This window comes from Ranitomeya variabilis, chromosome 2, assembly GCF_051348905.1.
Source record: "Ranitomeya variabilis isolate aRanVar5 chromosome 2, aRanVar5.hap1, whole genome shotgun sequence".
Taxonomy (NCBI): Eukaryota; Metazoa; Chordata; class Amphibia; order Anura; family Dendrobatidae; genus Ranitomeya; species Ranitomeya variabilis.
This window is the reverse complement of record NC_135233.1, coordinates 180,293,970-180,311,948: the sequence shown is the minus strand read 5'-3', so window position 1 is coordinate 180,311,948 and position 17,979 is coordinate 180,293,970. Positions and strand designations below refer to the sequence as shown.

General features: G+C 44.6%; 1 protein-coding gene across 8 annotated transcripts in view; it reads right to left on the bottom strand.

Moving 5' to 3' along the window:
- The window catches only part of AHCTF1 (AT-hook containing transcription factor 1), a 215,027-nt gene that overhangs the window by 178,774 nt on the left and 18,274 nt on the right, over window positions 1-17,979 (bottom strand). For 7 of the 8 annotated variants that reach the window (XR_013221111.1, XM_077283248.1, XM_077283249.1 and 4 more), the window contains exon 8: window positions 2,628-2,778. Coding sequence is in view for 7 of the 8 variants with exons in the window: in XM_077283248.1 (XP_077139363.1) it covers window positions 2,628-2,778 (151 nt within the window). In the remaining variant the exon portion in view is untranslated. Of the gene's footprint in view, window positions 1-2,627; window positions 2,779-12,775; window positions 12,891-17,979 lie in introns of those variants that run through there. The other variant, XM_077283255.1, reaches the window with a different exon arrangement.

Here is a 17,979-nt window from a genome sequence, read left to right as displayed (position 1 = left end):
AGCCTTTGGGTCTGCCATTCAGTAGAATTTAACAGATACTGCCAGAGTCTGATACGTTATCAGTAAAAAGGGGACAAGCTAGGTGGTAATCCACTGCAGTGTAGTCCATTAGCTATGATCATAAGATTGTATGTTCAAGTGCCCTTGCGTACTATTATTGTAGTGCAAGAATAAAAAGGTTAGAAATATCCTCCCCAAATTCAGTTTCAAACATTGTGTAAGGTAGAAAAAAAGGTCCTTTAAAAACACATTTGGTACCTCAGATTACTATATCATCTCAATATTTATGTTATGTTGTATGGTAACCAACACAGAAAGTATATTAAAGAAAAAGAGGGAACTAAATTTTACATGGTAAAAGTTACTAATAGTCCTCGGTATGAATTAGAAAAAAAAAAAAACAAACAAAAAAAACACGACTACAAGGCTAGACCATAAGGCCAACGAAAATAAGCAAAAAGATATATGATACAAAAAAATAAAATAATTTTCATTAAAACTGGTTTTACTAAGGGTACTTTCACATTGCATTCTGTCTGTCGGGCATATGTCTGAAATCTCCCCTCCCCCCCCCCCCCCCATCCTTCCCTGCAAAACGGGGGCCGGACACATGGGCTGACAGGGCCAATACACTGCAGTGGTGACGGCAGAGCTCACCTTTGCTCTGCCGTGCACTTTTTTCGGGTGTGTAAGCCTACAGGAGGCAGAAACTCAGACACAGTCTACTACGCCCGAATGTCTGCCCCATGTAGGTGTAGTGTCCTGAAAAAAGTTGCTCTGCCGTCACCATTGGAGTCTTGCGAGGGATTTTGGACGTATGCCCCAACGGGACACAGAACACAATGTGAAAGCACTCTAATATAAATTCGTTATCACTGTAATCATACTATAAAACTACCATTATTTATCCCACATGGTGAACACCATGAGAATAAAATATATGAAACAATTCTTGACAATATGACTAACATAATTGCTGTTTCCTCTATACATTCCACCTCCCTTAAAATACTGTAAAAAACATATGTACCATTGAAAATTACAACTAGTCGTGAAAACAAATAAGCCCTCACACAACTACCTACACAGAAAACTGTTAAATGTATTGCTTTGGGAATATGGCAACACAAAAACAATTTAAAAAAGCATTTATTGTTCAAGATTTATAAAACAAATGAAATACAGAAGAAATTGGTTATTGCCATAAACAGGGCGATTGAGAATAAAGTGAACACGCCATTTTTGCAGCATGTGAATGGCATAAAAATTAACACCCCCAAAAAGTAGAATTGCTGCTTGTAATTTTTCTATTTCCACTAACGAATAAAACTCATTACGCAAAAAAAAACAAGGCCTCATTCAGCCATAGCTTAAAAGAAAAAAAAAAATAATGTGATAATGAAAAAAAAAAAAAGTTGTCGTAAAGGCCCAAAATTTAAGGGATTTTACCATTTTTTAAAGCGATTGTATACAATAGGGTGTACAGACCGATCAGGATGGTTTAAATTTATTACATTTGAAAAACTGTAATCCAGTCTGCTTCTGATTAACAATGGCGTAGGACAGTGGTGGCGAACCTATGACACGTGTGCCACAGAGGACACACAGAGCTCTCCCTGTGGGCACGCACGCCATCTACACACAACTAGCGCCTGTAGGAGGAGCTCTGCGCCAGGGTTGGGATAGCAGAGCAGTACGGCGGTGCAGTGCACAGTGTTCACCAGGGGCATTGCTATGCACTTTGATTCAGGGGTCTGTGCCCCGAATCAGAAGTGCGCTGCTCCAAATCTCTTGGTCTGCATGTTTCTATTTTAAATAAAGTATATTTTGCTGTGACGTACAGTGTCTGTGTCTCCGTGTACGCAGGCACGCAGCTTACCTTTAGCCCAGCATGGTGCGGAACCCGATTCCCTGTCTGCTTGGCTCCTCCTCCCGGTTAGTACAGCCTCCCGCTTTCAAAACATCTGCACACACAGGGCTGGGATCTCCACTCATCTCCTGGAACACCAAGTACTCAACATCCACCAATTCAATCTATTTGTGTCATTAGAGCAGCAGTGAGAGGAGGCGGCCCTGTCAGAGATTACTTGCTGCAAATTAGTGACGGTAAGTTTGAAGCCCCATGTTAACTGATCGGTGCAGTGTCAGATTCCCCACACTGAACCGACCAGTGAGCTCCCAGCACAGACACTAAATCTGTGTGTCCTGTCACTGATGCTCTGATTAATCCAGGCTGACCTCTGATCCTATCCCCCTCCTACAGAAAATATATTCGGTGTACTACATACACACACTCACAGATACCCCTGCCTGCCCTCTCTTGCCCCAGCTACTCTGTTTGCCCTGCATGCTCTCTGTTGCCCATGCCTGCTCTCTGTATGACTTGTTTTTTTTATAGACTAAGACCTCAGATTTCAGATTAATTGCACTGTTGGCACGTTGCAACAAATAAATGGGTTTTGGGCTGCAGTTTGGGCAGTCTCTAAAAGGTTCACCATCACTGGCATAGGAAACAAGTTTGTTGTATTTTACATAAAGTCTTTTGGCAGACATTTACAAATTGCAGATCAGTTGCCTTGTAAACGTAATGAAAGACAATAGAAAAAAAAAAAAGAAGAAAAACAGACCATCATGGAGACTGTCTTCTCTTTCACTATGAGCACGGAATTTTTCTATAGTCTGGCAGCCAAGTAACTTCATGCTGTTTGTTTGACTTCTTAAAAACAGAGTATTAGCAGAAAGGTCCAGGTTATACCTTTCCTCACAGTATTCCAAGTTCTGTAAAAAAAATAAAATAAACAGATTATAGATAAGTCATCCCATTCATCTAAATTATGCAACAGTTCATTTTTATATATATACAGGGTGGAGCGCGGTAATTTGCTGATTTGGGAATGAAATAAAAAAATTATGATCATTAGAAAAATGTATTTTATATTTTAATTATACTGAACAGTAATGGAATTTTTAAATTACATGGTTTTAAATAGTGTATCTGGCAAAGGTCGACCTTCGCTATCCACACACTGCTGCATACGTTTTCTGAAGTTTTCATGAACTCTAACAAGCATGTCCACTGGTATTCTGCCAATTTCAGCTTCAATATTGTTCCTTAGGTCTTCCAAGGTGTTGGACGGTTGATATACAGTTGATATACGGTTGATATACACCTTAGACTTCAGGTAACCCCAAAGGAAAAAAATCGCATGGGGCTAAATCTGGTGAGCGTGCTGGCCAGTTCACATCTCCCCTCAAAGAGATAAGCCGTCCAGGAAACATTTGCCTCAAACAATTCATGGTAACCCTCGCTGTGTGTGCAGTGGCACCATCCTGTTGGAACCATGTATCCTCTAGTTCCATTGCCTCAAGAGCCGGCTGAAAATAATCCTGTATCATAGACAAGTACCGTTCGGAGTTCACAGTTATGGCACGACCGTTATCCTGAAAAAAGTAAAGACCAATGATGCCTACTCGTGATATGGCGCACCACACAGTGACGCGGTCCGAATGCAGAGGTCTCTCGTGAACTTCTCTGGGGTTTGTTTCACTCCAGTAACGCATATTTTGTTTGTTTACACACCCACTGAGGTGAAAATGTGCCTCATCAGAAAAAAACACAATTGCGTCACGGGGTATCGTTGCTAACATGTCTTCACAAGAGGTCCGCCGTGTCAAATAGTCCCGTGCTGACAATTGTTGGACCACGCACATTTTATACGGGTGAAAATTCAGTTCATCATGAAGAATCCAGTGGAGAGAACGTCTTGAAATGCCAAGAGCAAATGATTGCTTCCGAGCAGAGCGTTTCGGAGATTGCAGTACTGCTGCCCTAACTCTCTCGATGTTTTGTGGTGTTGTAATCCTTCTCTCAGGTCCCCTTCGTACACATGACACATTCCCTGCTGTTCTGAATGCATTCACCCAATTTACAATTGATTGCCGTCCAGGAACACGTCCGCGTGGAGGAACAGCGAATTGTAAACGAAAAGCACGCTGCACTGCAATGATCGAGTGGGCATTTGAAAAATACGCTTCAACACAAAATGACCTCTCCTCACGTGTCCACTGCATGATGGCAACTGAAAGGCGGAGGAATACAAATCTCCCATCAGCCACTGTAAGCCACACCCACTCTCCCCTCTCTTCGACCGACCGTGCCGCCACAGCATGCAGTGCAAAAAAGCAAATTACCGCGCTCCACCGTGTATATATATCACACACAGTACAGACCAAAAGTTTGGACACCTTCTCATGTAAAGATTTTCCTGTATTTTCATGACTATGAAAATTGTACATTCACACTGAAGGCATCAAAATGAATGAATTAACACATGTGGAATTATATACTTAAAAAAGTGTGAAGCAGCTGAAAATATGTCTTATATTCTAGGGTCTTCAAAGTAGCCACCTTTGCTTTGATGACTGCTTTGCACACTCTTGGTATTCTCTTGATGAGCTTCAAGATGTAGTCACCGGGAATGGTTTTAAATTCACAGGTGTGCCCTGTCAGGTTTAATAAGTAAGATTTCTTGCCTTATAAATGGTGTTGGGACCTTCCATCAGTTGTGCAGAAGTCTGCTGGATACACAGCTGATAGTCCTACTGAATAGACTGTTAGAATTTGTATTATGGCAAGAAAACTGGTAATTAGACCTACCGGTAATTGTATTTCCAGGAATCCATCCTGACAGCACCACTGGAGGACGTCCATCTTACCCTCAGTGGGACAGGAACAACAAGCGGTTAAAAGGACCCTCCCCACTCCACCCACCAGTGAATTTCCAAGTACCACATCTGGATGGATGCAAAAAAGAGTTTATTCAACAAATTTACACCAATGTTACATCACATTAGTTTATTAATACAAATTTGCAGTGGGAGGGAACTAGTAGTGCTGTCAGGATGGATTGCTGGAAATACAATTACCGGTAGGTCAAATTACCGTTTTCCAGTTCACCACCTGACAGCACCATTGGAGGAATAACAAAGAATGGAAACCTAGGGTGGGACTACCGCATGTAATACTTTTCTACCAAAACCTAATTGCTCTGATGAGACATCTAGTTTATAGTGTCTAGCAAAAGTAGAAAGACTGGTCCAAGTCGCAGCCCTACAGATCTGCTCTGCTGAAGCTCTCCCCCCCCCCCCCTCTCCGCCCATGATGTAGCAATAGCTCGGGTTGAGTGGGCTCTAAAAGTATATGGGGGATCCTTCCCCTGGGCTGTATACGCTAGGTTTACAGTAGTTTTAATCCACCTGGTTGACTTCGCTGCCTTACAACCTTTATTTGGTCCCCCATACTGTATAAACAGGTTCGTGTCTCGTCTCCAACCTTCAGTCGACCCTTAGGTATTTCAGAACTGTCTCTCTAACGTCAAGGTTATGATAGACCCCTTCCTTCGTGTTTCTAGGGTGTTGGCAGAATGAGGGAAGTAGTACTAGGCCGGAGGCCTTTTTTAAATCCAAGTTGTAAAAAGTCAAGGATTTTAGGAATGTCTGGTTTTGAGGTATCTATAGGAATCTCTCCTAAAAAAGAGCAATACCGCTTCCAGATCTTGTTATAGATCGCTGAAGTCACCGGTTTCCTGCTTGCCTGGAGTGTGGTGATAACCTCTTCTGACAGGCCTCTGGATCTTAGAGTCAGGCGTTCAGTATCCACGCAGAGAGCTGTAGTGAATCCAGATTGCTGTGTAACACTGGACCTTGGCACAGAAGGTCCTGCCTCTTCGGCATGAGGATAGGCGTTTCCATCGTCATTCTGGACAGAAGAGAAAACCAGCTCCTCTTGGGCCAAAATGGAACCACCAGGATTACAGTTGCTCTTTTGTCCCGTATCTTCCTGAGTGTTCTCGGGATCAGTGGCAGGGGTGGAAAAGCGTACAGAAGACCTTCTCCCCGGTGTTGAGACAGTGCGTCGACTCCCGCTGCTCCCTCTAGAGGATTGAGAGAAAAATGCTTTGCATTTGATCTGGTGGCAAAGAGATCCACTAGAGGCGTCCCCCACCGCTGGCACAGATTGTTAAACACTTCTGGATTCAATTCCCATTCTCTGGGATCTACAGTCGTTCTGCTTAGAAAATCTGCTACCTGGTTTTTGGCACCCTCCAGGTGAACTGCCAAGATGGACCTGACGGATTTTTCTGCCCATCTGAAAATCTGGTCTGCCAAGTGCTGTAGAGATGGGTGTCTTGGGCCTCCCTGGTGCCTTAGAAATGCCACCGCTGTCACATAGTCGGACAGAATCCTCACATGTCTGTCTCTGACCCGAGACTGGGCCTGGTAGAGCACTTTCCAAATTGCATACAGTTCTCTGAAGTTTGATGACTTGGCCGACACTTCTGGACTCCACTTCCCTTGGTAGTATGTCCTTCCTATGTGCCCGCCCCATCCGTACTGACTGGCGTCTGTGGTAACAGTAACACAGGGATAGAGGATCCATGGAACTCCCACCTTGAGGTCTTCTGGGATGGTCCACCAGGTTAGGGACTTCTTTACCGAAGGAGAAAGAACCATCTTCTCCAGAGAATCTTGCCTTCTCTCCCAAGATTTCAGGATTTGCTTCTGTAACCCGCGTGAGTGAAATTGGCTCCATTTCAAACAGGGAATACAGGCCGTCATTAAGCCTAGGACTCTCATTGCTTCCCTTATAGAGGAAGTGCTTTTCCTGAATCGGTATACGTTCTCGATTAACGACTTCTGTCTTTCCTCTGGCAGAAAAGATGTTCTGGCGTTGGAACCTAATATGACCCCCAAAAATTTTATTTTGGAATTTGGAACTAGGCATGACTTTTCCCAATTCACAATCCACCCCAGATCTTGTAGAATGGAGAGTGTGAAGTCGCGGTCGATCTTAAGAAGCTTCTCTGACCTTGCCATTATCAAAAAGTCATCTAGGTATGGTACTATGGCAATACCTTGATTCCTTAGATAGGCGACTACTTCTGACATTAGCTTGGTAAATATCCTTGGGGCCGAGGCTAGGCCAAAGGGGAGACACTTGAATTGAAAGTGATAAACTACCCCTCTGTTCGTCAGGGCGAATCTCAGGAATTTCTGGTAACAAGTGTGTATTGGGACATGGTAGTATGCACTCTTTAGATCCAAGGTGCACATTACCATGTCCTTGTCTATGAGAGGTATTGTGGACCTTATAGACTCCATCCTGAATCTCCTGTACCTTATCCATTTGTTCAGGGGTTTCAGATTTATAATCGTCCGGGAGTCTCCCGATGTTTTTTTTATTGAAAATAGGTGTGAATAATGGCCCTTGCCTCTCTCTGAGATGGGTACTGGGACGATTGCTTCTATTTCTAACAACTCCTGGATGTCTGGCCACATAGGTGAGTTTAAGAGGGGAGAAGATCTGGTTACTACGAACCTTTCTGGAGGAGGACTGGTGAATTCTAATTTGTAACTGAGCAATCACCTGCAGAATCCAAGGGTTTTTGGATATTTTCTGCCAACCCCCCAGAAACCTCTGTAATCGACCTCCCACTCTGTTTATTCGGTTTCCCTGAACCCTGGAAGATGGAGTCTCTACCTTTTCCACCCTTGGGATAGGACCATCTCCCAGTCTTCCCTTTCCCCCTGTAGTCTGTCTTCTGACTAGGCCAGGATCTACGAAAGGGCTGGTATTTTTTAGTGTTTTCCTCAGGGAACCCTTTCTCTTTGTCTGACGCTTTATCTAATATGTCATTTAGAATAGGCCCAAACACTTTAACCCCTGAAAACGGAATCCCACAAAGTTTATTTTTTGACTGAATATCAAGATTGCTCTTCTGGCTGCATTGGATAAAGATTCGCTTCTGGCGGCGAATCGTACAGATTCCGCCGAAGCGTCTGCCATGAAACCTGTTGCCAGCTTTAGTAATGGTAGGGATTTGAGGATAACATCTCTAGAAGTTTTAACCCTGAGATGTTCTTCCAGATCATCCATCAATAAATGCATGGACCGGACTACAGAGGTTGCTGCTATATTAGCACATATTATTGCAGACGAGGATTCCCAAGTTCTCCTCCAGTCCATCTGCTTTGCGATCCATTGGATCCTTCAACGCGGAGGAGTCTTCAAAACGGAATCGCCGTCTTTGCCACTTTTGCTAATGGCACATCTATCTTAGGAACTTCATCCCAAACCTTTATATCGTCTGGATTATAAGGTAAAAGGAGTCTAAAGTCTCTAGGTACAACTAGCCTTTTCTCCGCCTCCTGCCATTCCTCTAATATCATGGAACGGATATGATTATTAACCAGGAAAACTTTTGTGAGTTGAGCATGCACACCGCCAAACATTTCATCTTGGATTGAGGTTTCCTCCTGAGTGTCTTGTAACTGCATGGTGTTACGTACTGCATGTAGGAGTTCATCTGTATCTGCTGCCGAGAAGAGATATTTCTTTCCTCTTCCTAATGGTTTTTCTCCTTCTTGATCCGACCCCTCCATATCTTCTTGGTCAGAAGAAGGGCTGGACTCCCTCTGTCTTTTCCGCGATGTTTGCGGTTCTGTCTGGCTGGTCTGGGGAAGATTCAGGCTCGAGATGGATGAATGAACCTCCTGACATATCATTGCTCTCATATTAGTTAATAATGAGGTCTGTTCTTCACCGACGATCTTAGATGTGCATGATTTGCAGAGCGGTTTCCACCAGTTCTCAGGAAGGAGAGTGATGGGGTGCTACGCCAGATGACCTGGCCTCCAGTCACCAGACCTGAACCCAATCGAGATGGTTTGGGGTGAGCCGGACTGCAGAGTGAAGGCAAAAGGGCCAACAAGTGCTAAGCATCTCTGGGAACTGCTTCAAGATTGTTGGAAGACCATTCCCGGTGACTACCTCTTGAAGCTCATCAAGAGAATGCCAAGAGTGTGCAAAGCAGTCATCAAAGCAAAAGGTGGCTACTTTGAAGAACCTAGAATATAAGACCTAATTTCAGTTGTTTCACACTTTTTTGTAAGTATATAATTTCACATGTGTTAATTCATAGTTTTGATGCCTTCAGTGTGAATGTACAATTTTCGTAGTCATGAAAATACAGAGAAATCTTTAAATGAGAAGGTGTCCAAACTTTTGGTCTGTAGTATATATATATAAGATTTTTCTGTATTTTCAGTATTTTCTGTACAAATACAGAAATATACAGATTTGCCTTCACTCTGCGGTCCAGCTCACCCCAAACCATCTCGATTGGGTTCAGGTCTGGTGGCTGTGGAGGCCAGGTCATCTGACGTAGCACCCCATCCCTCTCCTTCTTGGTCAAATAGCCCTAAGGGCTTGTTCACACTTTGCAGATTTTGCTGCGGATTTTTCCGCAGCGGATTTGGAAAAACCGCAGTGCAAAAACGCTGCGGTTTTCACTGCGGATTTTCCTGCGGGTTTTCAACAGCACTTTCCTATTGGTGCATGTTGAAAACCGCTGCGGAATCCGCAGAAAGAAGTGACATGCTCCTTTTTTCCCGCAGGAATTCCGCGCGGTTTTTAAAGGGATTTTCCGCAATGTGGGCACAGCGGTTTTTGTTTTCCATAGGGTAACATTGTACTGTACCCTGCATGGAAAACTGCTGCGGATCCGCAGCGTCAAATCCGCTGCGGATCCGCAGCAAAAACCGCAAAGTGTGAACATAGCCTTACACAGCCTGGAGGTGTGTTTGGGGTCATTGTCCTGTTGAAAAATAAATGATGGCCTAACTAACCGCAAACCGGATGGAATAGCATGCCGCTGCAAGATGCTGTGGTAGCCATGCTGGTTCAGTATGCCATCAATTTTGAATAAATCCCCAACAGTATCACCAGCAAAGCACCCCCAACACCATCACACCTCCTCCTCCATGCTTCACGATGGTAACCAGGCATGTAGAGTCCATCCGTTCACCTTTTCTGCGTCGCACAAAGACACGGTGGTTGGAACCAAAGATCTCAAATTTGGACTCATCAGACCAAAGCACAGATTTTCACTGGTCTAATGTCCATCCCTTGTGTTCTTTAACCCAAACAAATCTCTTCTGCTTGTTACCTGTCTTTAGCAGCGGTTTCCTAGCAGCTATTTTACCATGAAGGCCAGCTGCACAAAGTCTCCTCTTAACAGTTGTTGCAGAGATGTGTCTGCTGCTCGAACTCTGTGTGGCATTGAACTGGTCTCTAATCTGAGCTGCAGTTAACCTGCTATTTCTGAGGCTGGTGACTCAGATAAACTTATCCTCAGAAGCAGAGGTGACTCTTGGTCTTCCTTTCCTGGGGCAGTCCTCATGTGAGCCAGTTTCTTTGTAGCGCTTGATGGTTTTTGCCACTGCACTTGGGGATACTTTCAAAGTTTTCCCAATTTTTCGGACTGACTGACCTTCATTTCTTAAAGTAATGATGACCGCTCGTTTTTCTTTACTTAGAATTTGTATTATGGCAAGAAAAAAGCAGCTAACAGTCTATTCAGTAGGACTATCAGCTGTGTATCCACCAGACTTCTGCACAACACAACTGATGGTCCCAACCCCATTTATAGGCATGAAATCCCACTTATTAAACCTGACAGGGCACACCTGTGAAGTGAAAACCATTCCCGGTGACTACTGTTCAAAGGTTTAGGGTCATTTAGAAATTTCCTTATTATTGAAAGAAAAGCACAGTTTTTTCCAATGAAGCTAACATTACATGCTTCAGAAATACACTGTACGCATTGTTAATGTGGTAAATGACTATTCTAGCTGCAAACGTCTGGTTTGTAATGCAATATCTTCATAGGTGTATAGAGGCCCATTTCCAAAAACCATCACTCAAATATTCTTATGGTACTATGTGTTTGTTAACTGAGTAAGAAGGCTAATGGATGGTCACAATACCCTTGAAAACCCTTGTGCAAGCATGTTAGCAGAGCTGAGAACAGTTTGGCTGATTAGAGAACCTATAAACCTGACCTTCCTTTGAGCTAGTTGAGAATCTGGAGCACTACATTTGTTGGTCCCATTAAACTCTCAAAATGGGCAAAAAAAAAAAAAGAACTTTCATGTGAAACTCGAGAGTCTATTCTTGTTCTTAGGAATGAAGGCTATTCCATGCGAGAAATTGTCAAGAAACTGAAGATTTCCTACAAACCGTGCGTACAACTCCCTTCAGAGGAGAGCACAAACAGGCTCTAACCAGAGTAGAAAGAGAAGTGGGAGGGCCCACTGCACAACTGAGCAAGAAGACAAGTACATTAATAATAATAATAATAATTATTTTTATATTGCGCTAACATATTCCGCTGCGCTTTACAGTTTGCACACTAACACTAACATCGCTGTCCCCAATGGGGGCTCACAATCTAAATTCCCTATCAGTATGTCTTTGGAATGTGGGAGGAAACCCACGCAAACACAGGGAGAACATACAAACTTTTTGCAGATGTTGTCCTTGGTGGACCCAGGACTCCAGCGCTGCAAGGCTGCAGTGCTATCCACTGAGCCACCGTGCAGACCCATTAGAGTCTGTAGTTTGAGAAATCGATGCCTCACAGGTCCTCAACTGGCAGCTTCATTAAATAATACACGCAAAACGCCAGTGTCAAAGTCTACAGTGAAGAGGTGACTCCGGGATGCTGGCCTTCAGGGCAGAGTGGCAAATAAAAAGCCATATCCGAGACTGGCTAATAAAAGGAAAATATTAATATGGGCAAAAGAACACAGATATTGGACAGAGGAAGATTGGAAAAAAGTGTTATTGACAGACGAATCCAAGTTTGAGGTGTTTGGATCACACAGAAGAACATTTGTGAGACACAGAACAACTGAAAAGATGCTGGAAGAGTGTCTGACGCCATCTGTCAAGCATGGTGGAGGTAATGCGATGGTCTGGGATTGCTTTGGTGATGGTAAAGTGGGAGATTTGAACAAGGTAAAAGGGATATTGAATAAGGAAGGCTATCGCTTCCTTTTGCAATGCCATACCCTGTGCCAATTTCATCCTACAACAGGACAATGACCCAAAGCACACCTACAAATTATGCAAGAACTATTTAGGGAAGCAGCAAGCAGCTGGTATTCTATCTGTAGTGGAGTGGCCAGCGCAGTCACCAGATCTCAACCCCATTGAGCTGTTGTGGGAGCAGCTTGACCGTATGGTATGCAAAAAGTACCCATCAAGACAAACCAACTTGTGTGAGGGGCTTCTGGAAGCATGAGGTGAAATTTATCCAGATTACCTCAGCAAATTAACTGCTAGAATGCCAGAGATCTGCAATGCTGTAATTGCTGCAAAGGGAGCATTCTTTGACGAAAGCAAAGTTTGAAGGAGAAACCGGTTTTTACTTACCGGTAATAGGATTTTACAGAGTCCACGACAGCACCCTTACGAGAGAGGGGATCCGCCCACCATCTGGACAGGAACCTACAGGATTTAAAGGGGCGGTCCCCCTCACCACTCCAGTTTGTGTTTCAGAGCATAAGGGACACTGCCCATTGAGTTAGTACATAATCATATATACTTAAACATTACTAAATACCATCACCTCTAAAAGAGTGATAACTAATGGCACACTACCCAAAGAGTGCAGAAACCAGTGATTTAACTACGGGGGGGGGAATGTGCGGGTGCTGTCGTGGACTCTGTAAAATCCTATAACCGGTAAGTAAAAACCGGTTTTCCTATCGCCACGACAGCACCCTTACGAGAGACTTTCAAAGACTAATCACCTGGGAGGGACTACAGCACTAAGTACTGAACGGCCAAAGTCTAAATTGGCCTTACATGATAGATCAAGACGGTAATGATTATAAAAGGTGGAAGGAGATGACCACGTTGCCGCCTTACATATCACGTCTATGGGGACGTCCGTTTTCTCCGCCCAGGATGAGGCCATGGATCTAGTGGAGTGGGCCTTGATGCCTTCTGGTGGAGTCTGACCTTTGGCAGTATAGGCAAGACATATTGCATCTCTGATCCATCTGGCAATAGAACCTTTAGTAACACTCGTCCCTTTCCTTGGATTCTGAAAGGAGACAAACAGAGCCCTACTCTGCCTCCAGGGTTCTGTTTTGTGTAGGTACTCTAATACTGTTCTTCTAACGTCTAGCATATGACACTTTTGTTCTTCAGCTGAAACTGGGTTATCACAAAATGAAGGTAAATATATTTCCTGACTCCTATAGAATTTAGAGGCTACCTTTGGTAGATATGCAGGGTCAGGCTTCAAGACTAGCCTATCCTGAAAGACCATTAGATAAGGAGGGTCTACTGACAATGCTTGCATATCACTCACTCTTCTAGCAGAAGTCAAGGCTACCAGCAGGGCCGTTTTTAAAGTTAAATTTTTAATGGAGACAGAATCTAACGGCTCAAAGGGGGGTTCTGTTAAAGCATCTAAAACCAAATTTAGATCCCATGGCGGTAATCTAACAATATGGACGGGGTTACTCCGATCCATAGCTTTCATAAATCTAGATACCCATCTATTTCCCGCTACATTGCTGTTATACAATGCCCCCAGAGCTGATACCTGGACTCTAAGGGTATTTACCGCCAAACCCAATTCACGGCCCTTCTGTAAAAATTCCAGAATAGCTGGAATTGGAATTTTATCCGTAAAGGGCTGTTGGTAAAAGGCAAGAAATTTTTTCCAGACCTTACAGTAAATCTTAGTAGTAATCTCCTTTCGGATACTTAAAAGGGTAGATATTAAAGCATCAGAAAATCCCCTCCTTTTCAATAATTCCCTCTCAAATTCCACGCCGTGAGATGTAGAGATTCCACATTGGGATAACGGAATGGACCCTGAGAAAGAAGTTCTGGACTTACGGGCAACACCCAGGGGTCGGTCACTGACATTGCCCTGAGTAAGGAGAACCATGCCCTCCTGGGCCAGAAAGGGGCAATCAGGATTACTCTCGCCCCCTCCTTCCTGATCTTCCTGAGAACTAGCGGAATCAGACATAGTGGGGGAAATGCATAGGCTAGAGGGAACCCCCAATGAATCTGAAGGGAGTCCACTACGGAAGGATTGTCCGCTACCCGAAGGGATGCAAACTTCCTGGTCTGTCTGTTTTCCCTCGTAGCAAACAGATCTATGACTGGTGATCCCCACAGACCCACTATCTGTTTGAAAACTAGCCGATTTAGAACCCACTCTCCCTGACGTAGAGAATGACGGCTGAGGTAGTCTGCCTGTATGTTGTGTTCTCCTCGTATGTGAACCGCTGAAAGCGAGCGAAAATGAGTCTCGGCCATGTCGAATATGTCTGCGGTGGTGATCATCAGAGACTTTGACCTCGTCCCTCCCTGATGGGTGAGATATGCTACTACTGTCGTGTTGTCCGACTGGACTCTTACATGCGAGTCCTGAAGCAACAGTAGCCATCTGAGCAGAGTATTTTTTACTGCCGTGAGCTCCTTCCAATTGGAGGACTCTTGGGCTTCTAAGGGAGACCATTGCCCTTGAGTCCAAACATCTCCTATGTGAGCTCCCCATCCTATTGGACTGGCATCGGTTGTGACCGTGTTGTCTGGTACTATTTCCCAACAAACTCCTTTTGACAAATGTTCTATTTTTAGCCACCATTCTAGACGGTTTAGAGTGGTGGTAGATAGTCTGAGACTTCCGCTTAACCGACCTTGAAGGCTCTTCTCTGTATCCAGGACTTGGGCTTGTAATACCCGAGTGTGGAATTGAGCCCACTGAACAGCCGGTATGCACGCTGTTAATGATCCCAACAGGGACATTGCGTCTCTCAAGGTCAGATTTGGTCTTTTTATCACAGTGCTGACTTTGTATATGACCTTCTGCTTCTTTTCTTCTGGAAGAAAACACAGCCGATTCTCTGAATTTAGCAGAATACCCAAGAAGGTCTGAATAGTCGATGGCCTTAGTTTTGACTTCTCTAGGTTGACCAACCAACCTAGGCCCTGTAGAGAAGATATTATACAGTTTAGGCGATCTTTACACTGGACAAATGAACTACCCACTACCAGGAAGTCATCCAAGTAGGGTATAACTAATGTATCTTGCTCTCTGACATAGGCCATTACTTCCGCAATGACCTTAGTAAACACCCTTGGTGCCATAGATAATCCAAATGGCATTGCCGTAAACTGAAAGTGCCTGACCTGATCGTTTAGGCGCACCGCCATTCTGAGGAACCGTTGGTGATCTTTGTGAATGGGCAGATGGTAGTATGCATCTTTTAAATCCAGGACTGTCATATAACACCTGGGAAAAAGAAGTTTAGTTGCTGATTTAATTGATTCCATTTTAAAGGCATGGTATTGTAGAAATTTGTTCAATTTTCGTAAATTTATGATGTTTCGAAAGTAACCATCAGGTTTGGGGATTAAGAATAAGGGGGAATAGAACCCCTCCCCCTCTTGATCTTTTGGAACTTCTACAATAACTTCCTTTTGTCTCAACATTTGAATCTCTTTTTCCAGGGCCTTCTGTTGGTTTAAGGAACCAGGGGCAGTCAATACATAATAATCCGAAGGTCTTTCCCGGAACTCTAGCTTTAATCCAGACCTAACTATACCCAGGATCCAATTACTGGAAGTTATTTTGACCCATTGAGTATAAAAATGCCTTAATCTGCCCCCTACTGGAAGGTCCGATTTATCGGTAATTTCGCCTACGTCTTGAAGAAGATGATGGGGTGTTGAAGTCTGAATTTCTCTTCTTCGGCTCCGCCGGCTCCCAATTCCGGGCTGAGTAAGGTCTCCGGTATGGGAAACGTCTCTTGAAGGTATTCCTAAAGGTAGGATTGAACACTTTAGGAAAACCTTTCTTCCTATCATCAGCCTTAGCTAGGATGTCATCCAGCACTGGCCCAAACAAGTACTCACCCCTATACGGAATAGTACATAGTTTAGCTCTAGCCTGCACGTCCCCCTTCCAGGTCTTAAGCCATAAGGCTCGCCGGGCAGCATTTGAGAGTCCTGCTGATCTGGCTGCAAGTTTTAGGGAGTCCACCGAGGCATCCGCCAAATATGCCACACCTTCCCGAATCTGGGATAGTGAATCCAGTAATTTGTCACGAGGCACTTTAGTTTTTAGCTGCTCCTCCAGCTGGGCTACCCAGACCATAAGCGATCTGGCAGTGCAGGTGCCGGCAATTGCCGGTTTGAAAGCCCCCGACGATGCTTCCCATACTTTAAGGAACATGTCTGCTTTTCTATCCGCAGGGTCTTTTAGAAGGCCTACATCCTCTAGCGGTAAGGTGGTTGATTTAGATGTGGAAGCCACAGCCGCATCCACTTTAGGAATTTTAACCCACTCCGCCAGGTCTTTATCATCAAAAGGGGTACCTTCTCTTAGCTGATGATGGCAGGAAACCCTTATCCTGCTTATCCCATTCTCGCTTAACAAGTTCTTTCACCGTATCCACTACTGGAAACGATTTACGGCTCCTTTGGCACAACCCTGCAAACATTAGATCTTGGGTTGACCTTGGCTCCTTGTTCTCTACAACCCCCATGGTGGTGCAAACTGCTTTAACTAGTGCGTCCATTCCATCCACTGAAAAACAAGGTCTCCCCTCTTCATCCGAAGAGGATGGTGATGAGGAACGAGAACATTCACCCTCTTGCACAGACGGGCTCGATCCTGGTGATACTTCCCTGGATCTCCCATGCCGACTGCTTTTAAGGGAACTACTAATTTCCTCCCTTATGACTGCCCTGAGGTCTGATGCACGAAGTGGAGCCTCCTCTTCCAAGGTCTGACAAATACAAGTTTGGCAGAGCCTTTTCTGATAACTATCAGGCAGGGGAACCGTACATAAAGCACATTGCTTGTGCTTGGATTCAGCCGATTTTTTGGCCTAAAACAAAGCACAAGGACAGACAGGCCATATCAGCTACTTGGTTCTTTTGTAAACACTCACCAAGGCTGAACTGCATAGTACCGGTCTCTGAGGAGGAGAATCCATACGTGACGTTGAGGCACCTGCCTGCTCCTGCCCCCGTACCACGCTGCTGCTGCTTCTGGAGCGGCTGCTGTCACTCTTCTTGCGCTGGTCAGGCACCTCCACCTGAAGGTGCTCTGTATCCGCAACCGAAGACATCTCTGCCGCACATTCTCCTGCAGTCACCGCTGCTTAATACCGGCAGCCGCGCCTCCTTCCTGCAGGCTCCCGCCATCCGGACAGGAACCCAAACTGGAGTGGTGAGGGGGACCGCCCCTTTAAATCCTGTAGGTTCCTGTCCAGATGGTGGGCGGATCCCCTCTCTCATAAGGGTGCTGTCGTGGCGATAGGAAAAATTATTATTTCAAATAAAAAGCCGGATTACTCACCGGTAATGCTCTTTTAGTGAGTCCACGACAGCACCCTACTGGAGAGAGGGATCCGCCCTGCAGGAACAGGAAACCTATTGAGAAACAAAAGGGGGCGGTCCGCCTTTCCTCCTCAGTTTGGATTTCAGAGTACCCGGAGGACCGCCAGTATTAGGCAAATATCATTTATTTCATTGTTTAAACTTATTTGCTTATGATTAAAAGGATTTTACTCAAATAGTATGTATTATATTAATCTAGGGAGGGATGTAAGAGGGTGCTGTCGTGGACTCACTAAAAGAGCATTACCGGTGAGTAATCCGGCTTTTTACTCTTCGCCACGACAGCACCCTACTGGAGATCTTTCAGAGACCATCACCTAGGGAGGGGACCACCGTGCTGAGGACAGTCCTGCCAAAGTCTAGGTCAGAAGTTGACGATAGGTCTAGCCTATAGTGGTTATAGAATGTAGAAGGATTTGACCAAGTTGCCGCCTTACATATAGTTTCGATCGGGACGTCTCCCCTCTCTGCCCAGGAGGATGCCATCGCTCTGGTAGAGTGTGCCGTTATGCCTTCCGGAGGGTTTTCTTTCCTCGCGGAGTAAGCCAGTCTGATAGATTCTCTGATCCACCGGGATAAGGTGCTTTTTGTTACTCCATGACCCTTCTTGACACCCTGGAAGGAAATAAACAGAGCCCTACTCTGTCGCCAGCTGCTGGTCTTTTCAATGTATTTTAACATTACTCTTTGAACGTCTA